This window comes from Bos taurus, chromosome 11, assembly GCF_002263795.3.
Source record: "Bos taurus isolate L1 Dominette 01449 registration number 42190680 breed Hereford chromosome 11, ARS-UCD2.0, whole genome shotgun sequence".
Classification (NCBI taxonomy): Eukaryota; Metazoa; Chordata; class Mammalia; order Artiodactyla; family Bovidae; genus Bos; species Bos taurus.
This window is the reverse complement of record NC_037338.1, coordinates 72,478,920-72,497,640: the sequence shown is the minus strand read 5'-3', so window position 1 is coordinate 72,497,640 and position 18,721 is coordinate 72,478,920. Positions and strand designations below refer to the sequence as shown.

Here is an 18,721-nt window from a genome sequence, read left to right as displayed (position 1 = left end):
CAGTGTAAGGGGTCACAAAGAGTCAGACGTGACTGAGCAACTAACACTTTATATATTTTGGATAAAGAAGTCTCTTATCTGGGTATACAAGTCTCTTATCAGATACATGATTTGCAAATATTTTCTTCTATTCTCTGGATAATCTTTTTAATTTCTTGATGGTCTCCTTTGATTCATGAAATCTTTTAAATTAGAGTCCAATTTATCTATTTTTTTCTTTCCTTGCTTCCTTTAGGTATCTTACCTAAGACATTGCCTAACCCAGGGTCATAAAAATTTATTGTTTTCTTCCAAGACGTTTATAGATTTACCTGTTAAATTTAGATCTATGATCCACTTTGAGTTAATTTTTGTATGTGTTTCAAGGTAGGGGCCCAACTTCATTCTTATGCCAAAGAATTGTCCCAACACTGTTGAAAAGTCTATTCTTTCTCCAGTGAATTGTCTTAGTATCCTTGTCAAAAATCTGTTGACCATTGTTCCAGTTTCCTATTGTTCCTGTAACAAGTTACCTCATACTTAGCTTCTTCAAACAACAGAAATATATTACCTCATAGTCTTACAGATTAGAAGTCCAACGTGAGTCTAACTGGGCTAAAGTCAAGATGTTGGCAGGGCTGTATTCCTTTCTGGAGGCTCTCAGGGGAGCCCATTTTCTTGTTTCTTCTTCCAGCTTCTAGAGGTTGCCCAAATTCCCTCTCCTCTTCAAAGCCAGCACTGTCGTATCTCCATGACCATTCTTTATATATATATATATATATATATATAATTTATGTATTTATTTTTGGCTGTGCTGGGTCTTTGTGGCTGCAAGGGCTTTTCTCCAGTTGCAGTGAGCAGGGGCTACTTTCTAGTTGTATGGGCTTCTCATTGCAGTGGCTTCTTTTGGGGAGCACAGGCTCTAGGGAGTGGGGGTTTCAGTAGCTGCGGCATGTGGGCTCAGTAGTTGTGGCTTCCTGGGCTCTGGAGCACAAGCCCAATAGTTGTGGTGCAGAGGCTTAGTTGCTCCATGGCATGTGGGATCTTCCTGGACCAGGGATGGAACCTGTGTCTCCTGCGTTGGTTGCAGATTCTTTGCTACTGAGCCACCAGGGAAGCCCTCCATGACCCTTCTTCTGACTCTGAACTCCTCCGCCTCTCTTTTCAATTTATAAATACCTGTGTGATTCCATTGGGGCCAGCTGGATAATCCAGGATAATCTATTTTAAAATCAGCAGATTAGCAATCTTAATTTCCCCTTCCCAGGTAGCCTAACATTTGCACTGGTTACAGGGATTAAAAAACGGATCTTTGGGGAAGGCATTACCCTGCCTGCCCAAATCTTGACTAGTTGCCTTGCTAGAATCTGCAGAACGACATTGAATAGAATTGATGAGAGCAGATATCCTTTTCTTCTCCCTGATCTTATGGAGAGCCCTCTTTTTTATTCTTGGTCAGTCTAGATAAAGTTTTGCTGATTTTGTTGTTCTTTTTAAAGAATCAGTTTTTTTTTTCATTTTCTCCATTATTTTTCTATTTCATTTGCTTTTGTTCTGATCCTTATTATGTCTTTTCTTCTACTTGCTTTGAGCTTAGTTTGTTCTTCCCTTTCTGGTTTCCTAAACTGTGATTAGATCATTAGTTTGAGATTTTTCTTCTTTTTAAAATGTAGACATTTACAGCTATAAATTCTCCCTTTTCCCCACTGCTTTAGCTGCATCCCATAAGTTTTAGTGTGTTGTTTTTTCATTTTCATTAATCTCAAAATAATTTATACTTTTGCTTGCAATTTCTTCTTTGACTTACTGATTATTTAGAAGTATGTTATTTAATTTCTACATATTTGTGAATTTGCTAGATTTATTCTATTATTGATTTATATTCCATTGTGGTTGGAGAACATACTTTGTAGGATTTTATTTATTTATTTATTTTAAATGAAACAAAGATGAATATTTTTAATGATAAAAGGTATAATTCACAAAGAAGATAGACATCATAAACCATTAGACACCTAACAATAAAGAAACAAAGATACATAAAGCAAAAAATCAGAAGAAATATAAGGAAAAAACATGTAATCATGCATAGATATATTAATATTTCTCTGAGAATATTTTATAAAGTGGAGAAAAAATAAGAATAGCATCTTGAATGATGTCATTAATAATTTAAATAGATTTATATTTAATTAATATATATTCATCTTATATCCTACACAAATCTATTTAAAATTTTGTATCTCATGCATTGTTATTAGATGTCCATAGGACATTTAGAAAAGCTGGCCAAAAGATAAACATTACAAAATTTCAAAAAGTAGAATTCTTTTTTGTGTATGTGATTCAGTTATACATATACACATATATTATTTTTGAAATTATTTTCCATTATAGATTATTACAAGTTCCCTGTGCTATACAGTAAACCTTTGTTGCTTTTTGCATATCTATTTTTGGATTTTTTTTTTTTAGTTTTAAATCCACTATTATCACTCAAGTTCCATGTTATTATTATCTAGTAGTAATTAAATTAATGTGATCATCTGTAACCTAACAAAACCTCTGAATGAAGTTTTTCTCTTCTTTTTTTTTCTCCTGTGCAATTCCAAGCAAATGTGTAGTGTGCAGTATTGATTTCTAGTCTCTTTAAACTCCTTCAAGTCTGTGCTATTAAACTGAGACAACTGTATCAAGATAGAGTCTATCATAGCATTCCCTGAAGCACAGAATGAAGAGGCGATTGAGCAAACAGGACACGGGAAGGCACCAGTTGAACCAAGACAACTCCGTGTGATAAAATGTGAGAAAAAACAAGATACTCCCATGAATGTATTACTTAAGTGACAACTCCACAAGTAATTCCTTCTGGAACTGGGTAGACAGTTTCCACAAAAAGCTCAAAAAATGTAGGTATACTGATATTCAGGAACACTCCCAGGAGAATACAGGTGTCCATAGCACCGAAGAATTGATGCTTTTGAACTGTGGTGTTGGAGAAGACTCTTGAGAGTCCCTTGGACTGCAAGGAGATCCAACCAGTCCATTTTGAAGGAGATCAGTCCTGGGTGTTCTTTGGAAGGACTGATGCTAAAGCTGAAACTCCAGCACTTTGGCTACCTCATGCAAAGAGTTGACTCATTGGAAAAGACTCTGATGCTGGGAGGGATTGGGGGCAGGAGGAGAAGGGGACGACAGAGGATGAGATGGCTGGATGGCATCACTGACTCAATGGACGTGAGTCTGAGTGAACTCCGGGAGTTGATGATGGCCAGGGAGGCCTGGCGTGCTGCGATTCATGGGGTTGCAAAGAGTCGGACACGACTGAGCGACTGATCTGATCTGATCTGATTGTCACTGCTAGTGTCGGAGGGTCTCCTGAGGAGGTGGGGTCGGCAGTGGCTTTCTGTGGGGACCAGGGCACTGGCAGCAGCCTACTTTGTCGGATTTTTATCTTTTTAAATCTACCGAGGCTAGTTTTATGCCCTAACATATGTTCTGTTCTGGAGAATGTTCCATGAACACTTTGGAATACTGTTTATCTGTTGTTGTTGAGTGTTCTTTGATGCCTGTTAAGTTTTTTTTTTTATTGCCTGTTAGGTTTATTTAGTTTATTGTGTTGCTCGAGTCTTCTATATCCTTATTGATTTTTCTGCCTAATTGTTGAATGCTGCTGTTTACTCACTGAGTTGTGTCTGACACTTTTGTGACCCCATAGACTATAGCCTGCCAGGGTCCTCTGTCCATGGGATTTCCCAGGTAAGAATACTGGAATGGGTTGCCATTTCCTTCTCCAGGAGATCTTCCTGACTCAGGTATCGAACCTGCATCTCCTGCTTGGCAGGTGGATTCTTTACCACTGAGCCACCTGGGAAGCTCAATTGTTGAATACTATAAATTTAAGATAGATTGATAGACCAGGCATGAGCTTTTCCATGAATTTGCCCATGAAAGGAGGGACTGCAGGCTTCAGTGAGGTTCTAAGGACTCTCGCTCTCAGAAGCAAGCCTTCTTTAGAGAGTTGCCTTCTAGAAGTGGCATATATATTGTGTCATCAAGGAGGGCAGTTATATCTGAACTCTCACTTTCCAGGATAAGAAATGAGCTCTTGACCCTGCCAACTGAAACACACAGCCTGAGGTAAGTGCCAGAATGCCAATTTATAAATTTACCCTAAAAAAATAGCTCATATGGGCAGGAAATAATTCACATATTCTCCCTTTATAGTCTATTTGGGAAGTCAAAAAGTAATCAGAATCCACATAATTAATTTACCATGAGAAATCATAGTTGCAGGGATTGACATACTGCTTTCAACATCACCGATTCTCTCAAATCATGCAGACAGAACTGCCTGGTGGTCAGGAAGAGGCTTGATGCATGGTCTCAGAACCAGGAAAGTTGGGCAAACTAATTAATTGATTGCCTGATAACACCAAGCTAAGAGGTTAGTTTCATTTATCTCAACAGAAATACTTAAATGCTGAGCAAAGCATTATCTTTTCTGGCCAGTGCTGGCATGAGTATTATCAGATTTGTCTCTATGATTCTTCTTTTCTTGCTCTTCCAAAGCTGATCGATATATTCTCTCAAACTAGCGGCTGTGGAGACTTGGCAAGTGGGAACTATAATTTGCACTCCTGTGTTCTGACCCTCTGTGAGTTGCTCTTGTAATTCAGCAACGTGATTTGCCTTATCCTCGAGTGCTTGTTTGTATCTAAATATAGTCTTTCAGTTCAGTTCAGTTCAGTCGCTCAGTCGTGTCCGACTCTTTGCGACCCCATGAATCGCAGCACGCCAAGCCTCCCTGTCCATCACCAACTCAGACTCACGTCCATTGAGTCAGTGATGCCATCCAGCCATTTCATCCTCTGTCGTCCCCTTCTCCTCCTGCCCCCAATCCCTCCCAGCAGCAGAGTCTTTTCCAATGAGTCAACTCTTTGCATGAGGTGGCCAAAGTGCTGGAGTTTCAGCTTTACCATCATTCCTTCCAAAGAAATCCCAGGGCTGATCTCCTTCAGAATGGACTGGTTGGATCTCCTTGCAGTCCAAGGGACTCTCAAGAGTCTTCTCCAACACCACAGTTCAAAAACATCAATTCTTTGGTGCTCAGCTTTCTTCACAGTCAAACTCTCACATCCATACATGACCACTGGAAAAACCATAGCCTTGACTAGACGGACCTTTGTTGGCAAAGTAATGTCTCTGCTTTGCAATATGCTATCTAGGTTGGTCATAACTTTCCTTCCAAAGAGTAAGCTTCTAGAGTTCGAAAAAAATATATAGTCTTTAGTTACTTACATAAAATTTCCCACATTACTCTTTTTGTGTATGCTCATTTTAGTTATTTACATTAAAAAATTTTTTTACAATGTTATGTTGGTTTTTTGCCACACAACAATGCAAATCAGCCATAATTATACATTCATCCCTTCCATCCTAGCCTCCCTCCCCTCCCCTCATCCCATCCCCCCAGGTCATCACAGAGCACCAGACTGGGTTCCCTGTGCTACATAGCACATTGCTCTTATTTCCTACTTTGTAAATGAGTTTTCTAGCCTAGGAATTATAATTATCCCCTTATACATTGATTTCAACAAGACTTTGACAGTACTGTGGTGGAAATACCTGAACCAGCCAGTTGAACCAAAGGCTTGTTTGCCTTTTAGCTCTTCTTGTTCTTTGAAGTAAACAATGCACAGATAAATTCCATTATTAAAAAATCCAAACAATGCATACATATACAGAGTAAAATTTATAAGTTGGCCTTGATACCCTATTTTTACTCTCTCCAGGAATGTCCAGTGTTTGTCCTCTATTTTTTGATATATCTAATATTTGAGTTTACCAATTATAATTCAGTGTCTCTGCTTATGTATCTCTAATCTATCATTTTCTAAAAGAGATGTGTTAAGTTTGGTTCAGTTCAGTTCAGTTGCTCAGTTGTGTCCAACTCTTTGTGACCCCATGGACTGCAGCACACCAGGCCTCCCTGTCCATCACCAACTCCTGGAGCTTGCTCAAACTCATGTCCATTGAGTCGGTGATGCCATCCAACCATCTCAACCTCTGTCATCCCCTTCTCCTCCTGCCCTCAATCTTCCCCAGCATCAGGATCTTTTCCAGTGAGTCTGTTCTTCACATCAGGTGGCCAAAGTATTGGAGCTTCAGCTTCAGCAGCCGTCCTTCAAGTGAATATTCAGGACTGATTTCCTTTAGGATTGACTGGTTGGATCTCCTTGCAGTCCAAGGGACTCTCAAGAGTCTTCTTCAACACCACAGTTCAAAAGCATCAGTTCTTCAGTGCTCAGCCTTCTTTATGGTCCAATTCTCACATCCATACATGACTACTGGAAAAAACCATAGCTTTGACTAGATGGACCTTTGTTGGCAAAGTAATGTCTCTGCTTTTTAATATGCTGTCTAGGTTGGTCATAGCTTTTCTTTCAAGGAGCAGTGTCTTTTAATTTCATGGCTGCAGTCACCATCTGCAGTGATTTTGGAGCCCAAGAAAAGAAAGTCTATCATGGTTTCCTTGTTTCCCTATCTATTTGCCATGAAGTGATGGGACCAGATGCCATGATCTTCTTTTTTTGAATGTTGAACTGTAAACCAGCTTTTTCACTCTCCTCTTTCACTTTTATCAAGAAACTCTAGTTTCTCTTCGCTTTCTGCCATAAGGGTGGTGTTATCTGCATATCTGAGGTTATTGATATTTCTCCCGGCAATCTTCATTCTAGCTTGTGCTTCATCCAGCCCAGATTTCTCATGAGATGTATTAAAATCAACCATAACTGTTGATTTATATATTTCTCCTTGCATTTCTGTCAGTTGTTGCTTTATGTCTTTTTGAGGCTGTGTTATTAGGTGCAAAGCTATGTTTACAATAATTAAGTCTTGTTCTTTTGTTCCTCTTATCATTTAGCAAATCACAGTGAACTTTAAAGACAAACCAACCCAGCTTTCTTCTCCTGAAGTTGGAAAATGACCACTAAGGCAAAATGGAAGACATGAGACAGAAGAAAATAAAAATAAGGCTAAAAATTAGTGAAATGGAGACTTTAAAAGAATAGGGATTCACATTCATTAAGATGGCAATTATAAAACAAAACAAGACAGAAAATAAGTGTTGCAGAGGATGTGGAGAAATCAGAACTCTTGTGCACTGCTGGTGGTAATGTAAAATGATGCAGCTACTATAAAAAACAGTATGGTTGTTCCACAAAATATTAAAAATAAAATTATCATATGATCCAGCAAGTTCACTTCTGGGTAAATACCCCCAAAATCAAAAGCAGGATCTCAAAAAGATACTTGTACACTAATGTTCTTAGTAGCATTGTTCACAATAGCCCAAAGGTGTAAATAACCCAATGTCCACTGACACATAAATGGATAAACAAAATGTAATAAATGCATACAATGGAATATTGTTTCACAAAAGGACAAATATTGCATGATTCTACTCATATGAGGGACTCAGAGTAGCCAGATTCTCAGACACAGAAAGTTCAGAGGTGTTAGGAGTAGGGAAAATGGAGAATTATTGTTTAATAAGTATGGAATTTCAGTTTTGCAATATGCAAAATGCTCTGGGGATGGATGGCAGTGATGTTTGCACAAGAAAGGGAATATACTTATTGCCACTGAACTGTATACTTAAAAATAGTTAAGGTGGTACATTTTATAATAATTTTTAAAGATACAGAATATTAAAAAACAAAACAAAGGCTGATCTTTGAGCAGGTTGATAATCTAGGCATATTTCCAGCAACACTGATCAAGAACACAAAAAGAGTTGTGTGGGGGAATTCCCTGGAGTCCAGTGGTTAGGAATCCACACTTCCACTGCAGGGGCGTGGGTTCAATATCTGGTTGGGGGATCTAAGATCCCTAATGCTGAGTGGCACCAAGAGAAAAAAGAGTTGGGTGCAAATAAAATACAAAACAAAAATAAATGGGAATATATCTGGAGACATAAGATTGAAAAAGAATAAAAGTGCATTTTTCCTTTGGAGTGGAAGTAATCACACTTCCGGGTCATTTCTATAGCACTTGAGGCACTGAGAGAAATATAAGTGACTGTTCCAGAAAGAGAGGGAGAAGGCTACTCTTCTTGTCCTTTCACACTGGTCCCCTGGCCATGCAGATAGATTCTGAGCTTACTGAGTACTTCTTTCTCAAAGGGACCTCAAATATGAATAGTATTCAAGAGGTCATTGTTCCAGGTGTAGATGACAACTCCTGGGAGGTGGAGCTCAAATCAAAATGATCCTACTCCATCTATATCCACTTCCTCTCCACATCTCTGTAGACAGAGCCAGTCCCAATGTGAACTGTGAAGGGGCTTCATCCTCAGCCTGAAATAGTGGAGGCTGGTGGTGCTGTGCTGAAACAAAGCCCAGGAAGAGGAGAATCTGTCATCAGTACTAGAGGCCAAGATAGGAACCATTAGGCCCGACTTCCATTAGTTAGACCAGTTCCTGGGACCCTACCTGTTTCCTACTCAAGAAACAGATGTCCCGGACCAACTCAAAAGAGAATACTGACTTCCTTGGTGGTTCAGTGATGAAGAATCCACCTGCCAATACAGGAGACACAAGTTCAATCCCTGGTCCAGGAAGATTCCACGTGCCACGGAGCCAATAAGCCCTGCACCAAAACTATTGAGCCTGTGCTCTGGAGCCTATGCTCCACCATAAGAGAAGCCAGCACAATGAGATGCTCATGCACAGCAGCTAGGGAGTAGCTCCCACTCATGGCAACAAGAGAAAAGCCAATGCAGCAATGAAGATTAAGCAAGGCAAGAATAAATAAGTAAATTAAATTACAAAATACTTTAAAAAAGAGAGAGAACGCATGGCAGAAGCTGTGCCTTTACCCATCGTCTGTGTTCTCCATGAAGCCCATTTGGACCAATGTGCCAGAACCTGCCCTGCCATATCCATGGCCTGGCTGTTAGGGACGAAGCCCAAGACTGGGACAAAGCTGTACTTGACAGGACTGTCCACACAGGTGCATGCAGGGAGTCCCGTACCAGCAGAGATAGCCAGGCATGGCATGAACCTGAGCTGTGCCCTGTAGATGAGTCTGCAGCCTGATGGGAAACTTGTGCAAGACACTGGAGCAATAGAAACGTCCCTTGGACTTTTGACCTGGGAAACACCACCCCTGTACATCAGGCTTACCCTGTCTAGGTTCACCTCCTGGGGCTTTGTGGACACTGTTTTTCATTGTGTAAGTTTTCCTTTTCTTTCTAACATCTCTGCTGAGGATGCAAATCTGAGAAGTGAAAGTCTTGAGGTGAGTTGAAAGTCTTGAGTCCTGAAGTGAAAGTCTGAGAAGTCCCAGGTTAAGCTGGCCATGACTTAGCAGTCCTGAGGACTGAGCATATGGGTAGAAGAGCTCCTTGAGAGTGTAGGAATGCACTTGGGCACAAGGAGATCTCTTTCCATGTGGCTGCAGGTGTAGTTTTAATTTTTTTTCTTCCTTCCTATCTGTGTCCTGACTCAGAAAAGCTGGAGCCAGAGCTCCTTCCTTCCCTGATAGGTAAGTTCCTCCAGAAGGAGAGAGATCATACCATTTACCATCTGCCAAGGGCTTTCATGAGTTCCCTTAGAAGTCTGGCTTTGGCATTGACCTGATTACATTTCAGATGGGCTCTGGATGGAAGCTTTTGGGAGAGGCCTGCCTTAGCCACACCCAAATGCCTTCTGAGAAAGACAATATTGAACTGAAAGTCTGAAAATATTTCCTACTCATTCTATGGGCCACTCCTCATCTCAAGGATGGTTAGATTTGGAATGCCCAATTTATCTGTTTATGGCGGTGGAGTTCTCTGTAGGGAGCTTTTCAAAACTGAGGGCTGAGGGTCTTGGGATGAGCGTCCCACTGATTCTTAGTTCATCACTTGAAGGTTGGCATCTGATAACTTTGGAGAAACTACACGTATAACACAAGATGGTTCTGTTATGTCTGAAAAGTATGCAGTTACTGCTTTTTCCATCCAAATGCCATTCTTCTGTCCTGAGGGCACAGTGAACAGGTATTTCAAGATTGGTATGACCTTTGACCACAAAGAGGATTGCCACAATAGTTTCTGATGATCCTTAGTTTCAATAGCAGAGAGGTTCTTATATAAGGCAGGGTTCTTATGCCCCTGAGAACGTGTATATTTCTCAGGTAAAGCACAGAAATGTTTCATATCAGTCTCATCTTGCAAGCCCTGAACAGGATGGTCACCCTGTTGGAGTTGTTGAAACTTTAGGCTTTAGGTTTTTCCCATTTTCTGAGCCAGATGTTGCTCTTAGACAGTCAAACTGCCTAGTTGGGATCTTATTGTACATAGTGATCTACAGCTAGGTTTTGACACTTCACTGTGTATTGTGGAGAGATTTTTCAGGTCACTATACACATGGCACCCCACTCCAGTACTCTTGCCTGGAAAATCCCATGGACCGAGGAGCCTGGTGGGCTGCAGTCCATGGGGTTGATAAGAGTCGGACATGACTGAGCGGCTTCACTTTCACTTTTCACTTTCATGCGTTGGAGAAGGAAATGGCGACCCACTCCAGCGTTCTTGCCTGGAGAATCCCAGGGATGGGGGAGCCTGGTGGGCTGCCGTCTATGGGGTCGCACAGAGTTGGACACGACTGAAGCAACTTGGCAGCAGCAGCAGCATACACGTTTGCTTCTTATTACTGCATATCATTCCACAGTATGAATATACCTAAATCAATGTGATCACCTCTTTACTGATGCACATTCAAGTCAGTACTACTTCGCCTCTGTTTTCCTTTCTCTGGTTGGCTGAATGTCTGTCCTTTGTTTCTCTGTCCTCTCTATACTTTCCCTCTACTTATTCTGTCTCTGTTGGCATTTAAGACTGGGGGATAAGGGACTTGCAGTGATTCTGCTGCAGGGAGGGGTGGTAACTCAAGGTCAGGGGTGACCCTGGCAGGCTGGCTGTTCCTTTAGCTTGTCCCCTCCTAACCAGCTGTATGAAGGATTTGAGGCAGCTCAGCAAACAACCTGGTCCTTGCCTTCAAAGACCTCAAGTCTTACAGGGAAACAGACATGTGAGTGATCCACCCAAGGCAGAGCAGCAGAGGGTGAGGGGCAGCATTCCAAGTCCCACTTGACTTCCTGGGCTTTCATCACCTCCATCACTTGCTCAGTGTTTGACATTGCACAAGTTATTTCACTTCTGAATACCTCAGTGTTCCCTTCTTAAAGTGATGATGTAAGAGTCTTTTTTTCTTAAAAGGTTGATCTTGATCTAAGAAATAAGATAATACGTGTGAAGGACTTACCACAGTGCTTGGCCTGCACTGATCTAGAACAGTGAACCCTTAGGAAGCTAACAGGGTGTGGCTGTGCATAGAATGGGGTACCAATCAAACAGGGAGACGTGGGCTTTGGATTCAGTGGGGTTGAAATCCTTTGGGCAACACCCAAAAGATGGGTAGCTTTTCCCCTGGCAGAGCTGGAGGAGGGTATTCCAGGGGACAGAGAGGTAAGAGTTACAGTACTGAGTTGGAAAGAGGAGGCAAGCTTGGGGTAGGGGGCGGAGGACCTGTGGCCAGAAGGTCATGCTCACAGGCAAAGGCGAGGGAAAGTCCTTTCAGGGATGTACACAGCCAGGCTTCTGGCACTGGGAAGGGAGTTCAGGGCCCTTGCATGGACTTGAGCCCCAAAGCTGAAGCTGCAGGTCTATCCCAGGACCACCGGCGGCGTCAGGCAGGGCTCCGGAAGGGTGCTCCTTTCCCACTGTCCTCCTGTCTTGTTCGGCAGGGGCCTCCTCCCAGGGCTTGGCCACTCCCCGCGCCCAGCACCCCCACCCCTCAGCCGGTTGGGAGGCAGTCAGGAGGCTTTTTGCGGGGGCTGTGCCGGGTGGGCGGTTTTCCCAGAGCAAGGAACCGAGCAGGACTGAGTTGGCGCCAGCTCCCTCAGATATAGACGTTGCTGGCTGGATGACCAGCCTGCCCTGCTAGCGAGAGCCCAAGGGCTCCCTTGGGCACTGTATCCCGGAGCTGGAGGCTGCACCACCACACCTCAGGGGTGTGGCATGTCACAGAGGGAGGCCAGAGGGGCACGGGCCATGCCAGGACTGGGGCAGAGCCCGGCCAAGGCCACACCGAGGTTGTTAGCAGGCACTGAGAGGAAGAGGAGCCGCCTGAGCAGGAGAGGGCAGGACCTGTGGGAAGAGTCCAGCTGGAGCAACCAAAGATGGAGCCGAACAGCCCCGAACCCTCGAGGAGCCAGGGCCAGGAGCCTGGCTCGGGGTCGGGTAAGAAAGTCGGGGCCTGAAGAGGGAGCTGGGGGAGGCAGGCATGGGAGGTGCTGCAATGTCATCTCTGATGGCAGAGTCTCATTCATGGTTAATATCCTGCCCAAGAGAGGGGCCACTGGTCAACTTCTGCTCCAGGGCTCCATGCTTGGGTAGTTGGGACAAGTCAGAACAGCCTTCACCACAGTGCGGCTCAGAGAGCTGGCCCAGCTGACTTCTCTTGAGGAAACTGAGACCCAGAAGAGTGAGGTGCTTCCCAAGGTCCCAGAGCAGCCATCAGCAGCAGGGCCAGCGGGCTTTGCTGTCCTTTCCTCTTAACCACAGCCGTGTCCTCATCTCAGGACCTGGCTGGGCCGAGGGTCAGCCCTACAGAGCAGGGCAGGGCTGTGTGCTTGCTGTGGACCCAGGGCATCCTGATAAGCAGGATTCAGAGTTAGGTGTCAATGGAGCAAGAGCCAAGGGAGGCCCAGTGGAGAATGGGAGAGGCCAGGACTCACAGTTCTGAGCCCAGGTAAGGTCTTCTCTCCATTTCCTCCACTGTAAAGTGGGGCTGGGTCGAGAACAGACAAAGAGGGGACGAGGCCCTTGAGTCTCTGCCTATTGGCTTGCTACTACTCTGGCAGGAGACCTTGCCCCAGGATACACTTAGCACCCGGGGCGATGGGGGTCCGGTCAGACCCACTCACGGGGGTCCTCTGTGCAGAGCGAGGCCAGTCCTGAGAACGCTGCGCGGGAGCGGAGCCGGGTGAGGACGCTGCGCCAGGCCTTCCTGGCCCTGCAGGCCACCCTGCCGGCCGTGCCACCTGACACCAAGTTGTCCAAGTTGGACGTGCTGGTGCTGGCCACCAGCTACATAGCCCACCTCACCCGCACGCTTGGACAAGAGATGCCCGGCCCCTCCTGGCCGCCTTTCCTGCGTGGACTCCGCTATTTGCACCCTCTCAAGGTAGGTCGCAGGCCCAGGGCCTTGGGGAAGGGGGTTTGGGATGGGGAACCCTGGACTCAGCCCCCATCCCTTGGGCAGAGCTGACATTGGGACCAGCTGCTTCCTGCTCTCTCAGAGGGAAAGAAGCTGAGGCAGGCTCTTGGGACTGGGCTGACCCTGTGTTTCTCATGGGATGCAGTGGGGATGATGATTAGAAATGACTTCATGAGAATGTGGTTCCTCCAAGGGGAGGGAAATTCTTAAGAGGCCCCAAGACTCTGGGGCACTTAGTGGTCGAGGAGCGAAGTGGGCAGTTTCCAGGGCTGGGGTCTGGGGAAGAAAACCACACTTTAGGGAGATTCCTAGATTCCAGGGCCTTCATGCCACCATACAGGGCTTTGGTGGCCTCTGGACTTCTGTCTCAGGAGGGGTTGGCCTAAGAAAACATCACTTTGGAAGCCACCCAGCCGGGTAGGGGACCAGCAGGGGCTGAGAAATCAGGGAGGAGGGCATACTGCATCCAGAACTTACCAGGCTGCCACCTACCTTTCCCGAACTTCTATTTTATTATACGTAAAAAGGAAGATAATGTGAGTCTGACTTCGCTTCCAGGGAATGAAATGAGATCATGAAGGAAAAGTGTGATTAATAATAATCATCATTGCAATAACAGTTAACATTGTGTTAACATTATGTTAAGTTATTCCAGGAGCTGGACTAAGGGCTTTAGAGCATTTTCATCTTTTAATCCACACAGGAACCATATGAAGGTTTGTTTGTTTGTTTTTAATTGAGAATTACTTTACAGACAAGGAAAACAAAGCTTAGGGAGGTTAAGTATCTGAATGCTGTTTAAACCCTAGAGTGTCTGACTTTAGACCCTGGGCTCATAGCCACTAGGCAGGCTGCCGGGGTGGAGGTGGGGTGGGGGGTGCAGAGTAAGTTGCCAGTTGCAGAGTGTAACTGTGATAAAGGGTCATCTTTGCTCTCTGAGGATAGCAACTTTATTTTTATGGAGGATACTTGTCACCATCTCTCTCCCTTAAACATCATTAGTTCTGAAATGTCTTGAGACTTAAGATTTTTTTTTTTTTTGATGTAAATACAGCTAAAATGCAAGAATTTGAAACAAAAAGGGGTCACTCTGAAATGCCAGTGGTGGCACCTGGTGCAGAGTCCCTGGGTGGCACTGTCATTCCTTAGCTGAGGGGAGGCCATTGCATGAAGTCAGTGATGGATACATATGTTGAAGAATGAATACACGAGAGCCCGGCTAGGGCTCGAACCCTGGCAGCTTGGTGGGGTGGGGTAGCTACCCGGGAGCAGGGGCCCTCAACCACTGGGTTAGAGGGCTGTCAAGAGGAGGGCAGATCTTAGGGCAGAGTCAACCTGGCATTTTCTGGGACTGCCCACGTGCCTGCTGCAAGGACTGACAGGCCTGAGAGGCCTGCTGCTTTTAGAGAGAGTGGGCAGCACTGATGTGTGCGGCCACAGGCACTTGGGCGGGCGCGGGGCGAGAGAAGGAGCCAGGACTGTTCAGTGTCAGGAGGAGCCTCTCCCTGCCCCACTCGGCCGCCCTCCCAACAACCCAGCCCTTGGCAGCTGCCCACCTCCCTCCCCACCACGGTGGGGGTGGTTTCCTCTTGTGGCCATTGCTCTCCTCAGACAGCTCCTCCTGTGCCTCTCAGCCAGGCTCAGGTGGTCAGGAGAAGGCATGAGGCCAGGAGTGGTGGTGAGCCCAGGACCACTGTCACAGTGCAGTCGTGGTGGTGGGAGGGGGTGGTCCCAGGGAGGGAGGCTAGGGAAGGCCTAGTTTTGGGTGCCAAGGGCTACAAGGGGCTTTGCTAGTGAGCTTGACTCTCGTGCCCTCCCTGTGTCTTGCAGAAGTGGCCAATGCGATCTCGTCTCTACGCTGGAGGCCTGGGGTGCTCTGGCCTTGACTCTACCACAGCCTCCAACTCGGGCCAAAGAACAAAGGAGGCAGAGGCTGGGCCCCATGTCTCTGGAGAGCCAGATGCCCTTCTTTCCACCAGGCCACTGTCACCAGCACCCAGTGACAAGTGATCGTCACAGTCACCCGCTTCTCCTGGACTGCGACTCAAGCCTTGGGACCTGGATTCTCTGCCAGGCCTCACCTGTCTTCATTCTGTCTCTCACCCATCGGATCTGATTCAGGCTCAGCTCTGGGTCCCAGCAGAGCAGTGGGCACCTCTGTGATGAGAGTACTCAGGAGGACCAGGAGCAGATAGAGCCTCAGCTTGCCACCCACGGGTGACACCCCAGGGGCTCCCTTGTGGCAGTTACAAGGAAAGGGTTTGATTGAGTTGGAAGTTGAATTCGTGCATTGTCCCTTGCTTTTCTCTCCTGAGGTTCCTCCCACAAAGCCTGGGAGATCGCAAGACAATGGCACAGAGGTAGCACCTGAGGCTGAGGTAGCGCCGAGGCTGGCAGAGGCTGCAGGGGCTGATGGGAAGACCAGGGGCCAGACTGCCTTTTGGCAGCTGTGAGTGTAAACAGAGCTGGGCTGGGGTCATATAGACAGAGGGGACACTGAAGAAGGGAACGTGCTTTGCTATTTGCACTGCAAGATGCTCACCTGACGTCAGAGGCAGGGAGGAATTTAGGAGTCTTGTATCTGCATCACGGTCTCTCCAGCTGCCCCTCATCACTACTTTTTCTCCCTCTCTGGGCCCTGCAGCCTTCCACTCTTTTCTTGATATGAGTTATATTTACAGGTTAAGCCAGAAAGCTTACATTGCTCACATTCCAGGATGCAGAGAAATCTGTACGTGGTCCTAGCTGCCTGGTTTGAAATTTCATCCCAACACCTTAAAGCCTTATGTATGAAGACTCAATTACATCCTTGAAGGACCTTAGAAGGAGAATGTGTATCTTTTCCAGGGGATAATAATGACAATCTGCCATTGTATTAGACACCTAACCTCCAAGATAGGCCCAGGTTCACTAGGTTCCTTCCATGATTTTGGCTGAAGGCCTCACTGGCTCACGAGTTATTTCCACAGTCTGTCTTCGAATGAGCTCTCTCTGGCCAGCTCCTCCCCACAGGCACTGCCCTCCCAGGCTCTCTCCCTGTCCTGCCATGGGGTGCCAGAAATCAGATAGTGCTCTGATGGAATTTATCTCTGGCCCTGTAGAAGTTGTTTGAGGAAAGATCACAGAGTCTATACATACAGAAAGGAACTTTCCAGATTAGGTGTGGCTTCAGATCAGACACCTAAAGCCCAGACAGAGAAGGAACCACCTTTTTGTTAAACTTCAGTGCCTTGGAGTGGAAAGGCAGGGACCAGGCCAACTAGAGTCCCAAAAGGGATGGATAGCCTTAGACAGAAGCCGCTGTTGCCACCATGAGAGCAAATGAGATTCCGACTGGCTGGGAGCATCCAGGAGCCTGAGCCCTGGTGTGCGGAGTGGCTATTCCTCCACAGGGCTGGCTAGAACAGCGGGAGAAAGGGGGCTGAGGGAGTGACTCAGCAGACTGGGGCGGAAGCAGGAAAGGAGACACAGAACGTCCCAGCCGAGGCAGCGTGAGACGTGGGAGAGCAGCTGGACCGGGGCTGGGAGCCATGGGGAGAAGGCCTCGGCCAAGGCCAGACTCGTAAATCTCCCGAGTCTCCGCTGAGGGGCCCGGAGAGCTTGTGCAGAGCTGCTTTGGGCAGCTGGACGGGGCCAGGCAGGGCAGAGACCAGGTGTGGGTGGGCACGAGCACAGCGTTCTTCACAAGACCATAAAAGTCCAGCTCGAATGTTCTATTTTTAAAGCCAAATAGCAGTATCTTCCTTGTTGAGTTTGAGCATGATCGGAAGAGGAACAGATGAATTTCTTCATGAGCTGGTAGCACACCATCTCTCTGGGAATGAAGCTGGGAAAGCTGGCTTTGAGGGTGTGTTGGGTCCCTGTCCCCCACCATCTGCCATAGCATAGGGCTTCTTCTGCTAACTCAGGGTTTGGAGCTTGCTGCATCCACCCAGTTCACATCCAGCCTTTGCCTTGTAATGTCACATATTTTGTGGGCAGAAGGATCACATTACCCTGGTAGAAAAGACAAGGAGGGCCAGAGAGGGATGCAGCTGGTGGGAGCTGGGGAGGGCAAGTGCCATCATGACGAGTTGCTAAGTCTGTCTCGGGATCCTTCCAGGCAAAGCTGCTTTCCTTAGTGCTCTAGACAGGCCCTGTGGGCTCCAAAAGCCTTCTCCAGTCAGACAGCACCCAGCACAGCCCAGACCAGGAGGCAAAAGGGTACAAGAGGGCAGGCATTGCCAAGGAAAGGACCAGGGGATGAATGGGAATAACCAGAAGAGATGTCAGCTTGGAAACTTTGACCCATAAATGAACCAGAACCAAGAGTAGGCCCTTTTTCCTCTGTAGCAGAGAAAGAAAAATACCCTCTCACTAGGAGACCCTAGGGAAAAGGGTATGTGGGAAAGAAGCTCCAAAAGGAAACAGGAGCCCAGACGACAAAATGACACTCAGGTGTCCTGGATCAGGAGTGAGAAGGATGCTGGTCCACTGGGGGGTCTTTTACCTCCTGCCCCATCCCCAGGTGCCCACTCACCGTAGGGGTGGGGCATTGATGGCCAGGACGGCTTCCCTGGGGCCTGATGTGTGATATGCCTGTGCTTTCTGAGGGGCAACAAAGTTAGAGGGCAGTGGCTTAGATGAGCTTTGGGAAAAGCAGAGCTGGCCAAGGGATACCTAAATATTAAGGTGGAGACTGCGGATTTCACTGAACTGAGAACTAAGTGATTAGAAACAGAATCTAGTCTTGTCTGAGAAATTCCCTTTCTCTTCCTCTGGACGGAGCCGGGCAAGGATGAGTCAGATGGCCCTGATAGATAAGATGCATGTCCTCTCCCTTGTGTGGCCCAAGCCCTAAACCCAGGGCCCCTGCAACTTTGGTATTTGAGAGCAGAGGTTGGCAATCTATGGCTTGCAAACCAAATGCAGCCCCAGATTTTGTGCTAAGTCACTTCAGTCATGTCTGACTCTTTGTGACCCCATGGACTGTAGCCGGTCAGACTCCTCTGTCCATGGGATTATCCAGGCAAGAATACTGGAGTGGGTTGCCATGCCCTCCTTCAGAGGATCTTCCCAACCCAGGGATTGAACTTGAGTCTCCTGTGTCTCCTGCATTGGCAGGCACCATCTGGGAAGCCCAGATTTTGTAAATAAGTTATTGGAAAACAGATACACCTATTTATTTACATACGATCTATGGCTACTTTCCTGATACAATGGCAGGGTTGAATAGCTGCCACAGACAGAAAAGCCCAAAATATTTAGAGTTCCTGTGAAGGAACTCTAGCCCTCTATAGAAAAAATTTGGTCCTGATCACAGATATGCGAAGTGTTGGTCTAGGAACACTGGGGGTCCCTGAGACCCATTCCATGCTCTAAGTGGCCAAAATTATTTTCATAATACAAGATGGGATTTGCCTTTTTTCACTCCTAGTCTCTCATGAGTATATGGAATTTTCCAGAAGCCAAACAACATGGGATATTGCAACAGC

General features: G+C 46.2%; 1 protein-coding gene across 1 annotated transcript; it reads left to right on the top strand.

Moving 5' to 3' along the window:
• Nucleotides 1–11,909: 11,909 nt before the first annotated feature.
• TCF23 (transcription factor 23) lies at nucleotides 11,910–16,069 on the top strand. Its single transcript, NM_001038216.2, is given in 3 exon segments — nucleotides 11,910–12,268; nucleotides 12,972–13,214; nucleotides 15,078–16,069. Coding segments are annotated over 3 exon segments (645 nt in total). The 5' UTR covers nucleotides 11,910–12,046; the 3' UTR covers nucleotides 15,258–16,069.
• The last annotated feature ends 2,652 nt before the right edge of the window (nucleotides 16,070–18,721 follow it).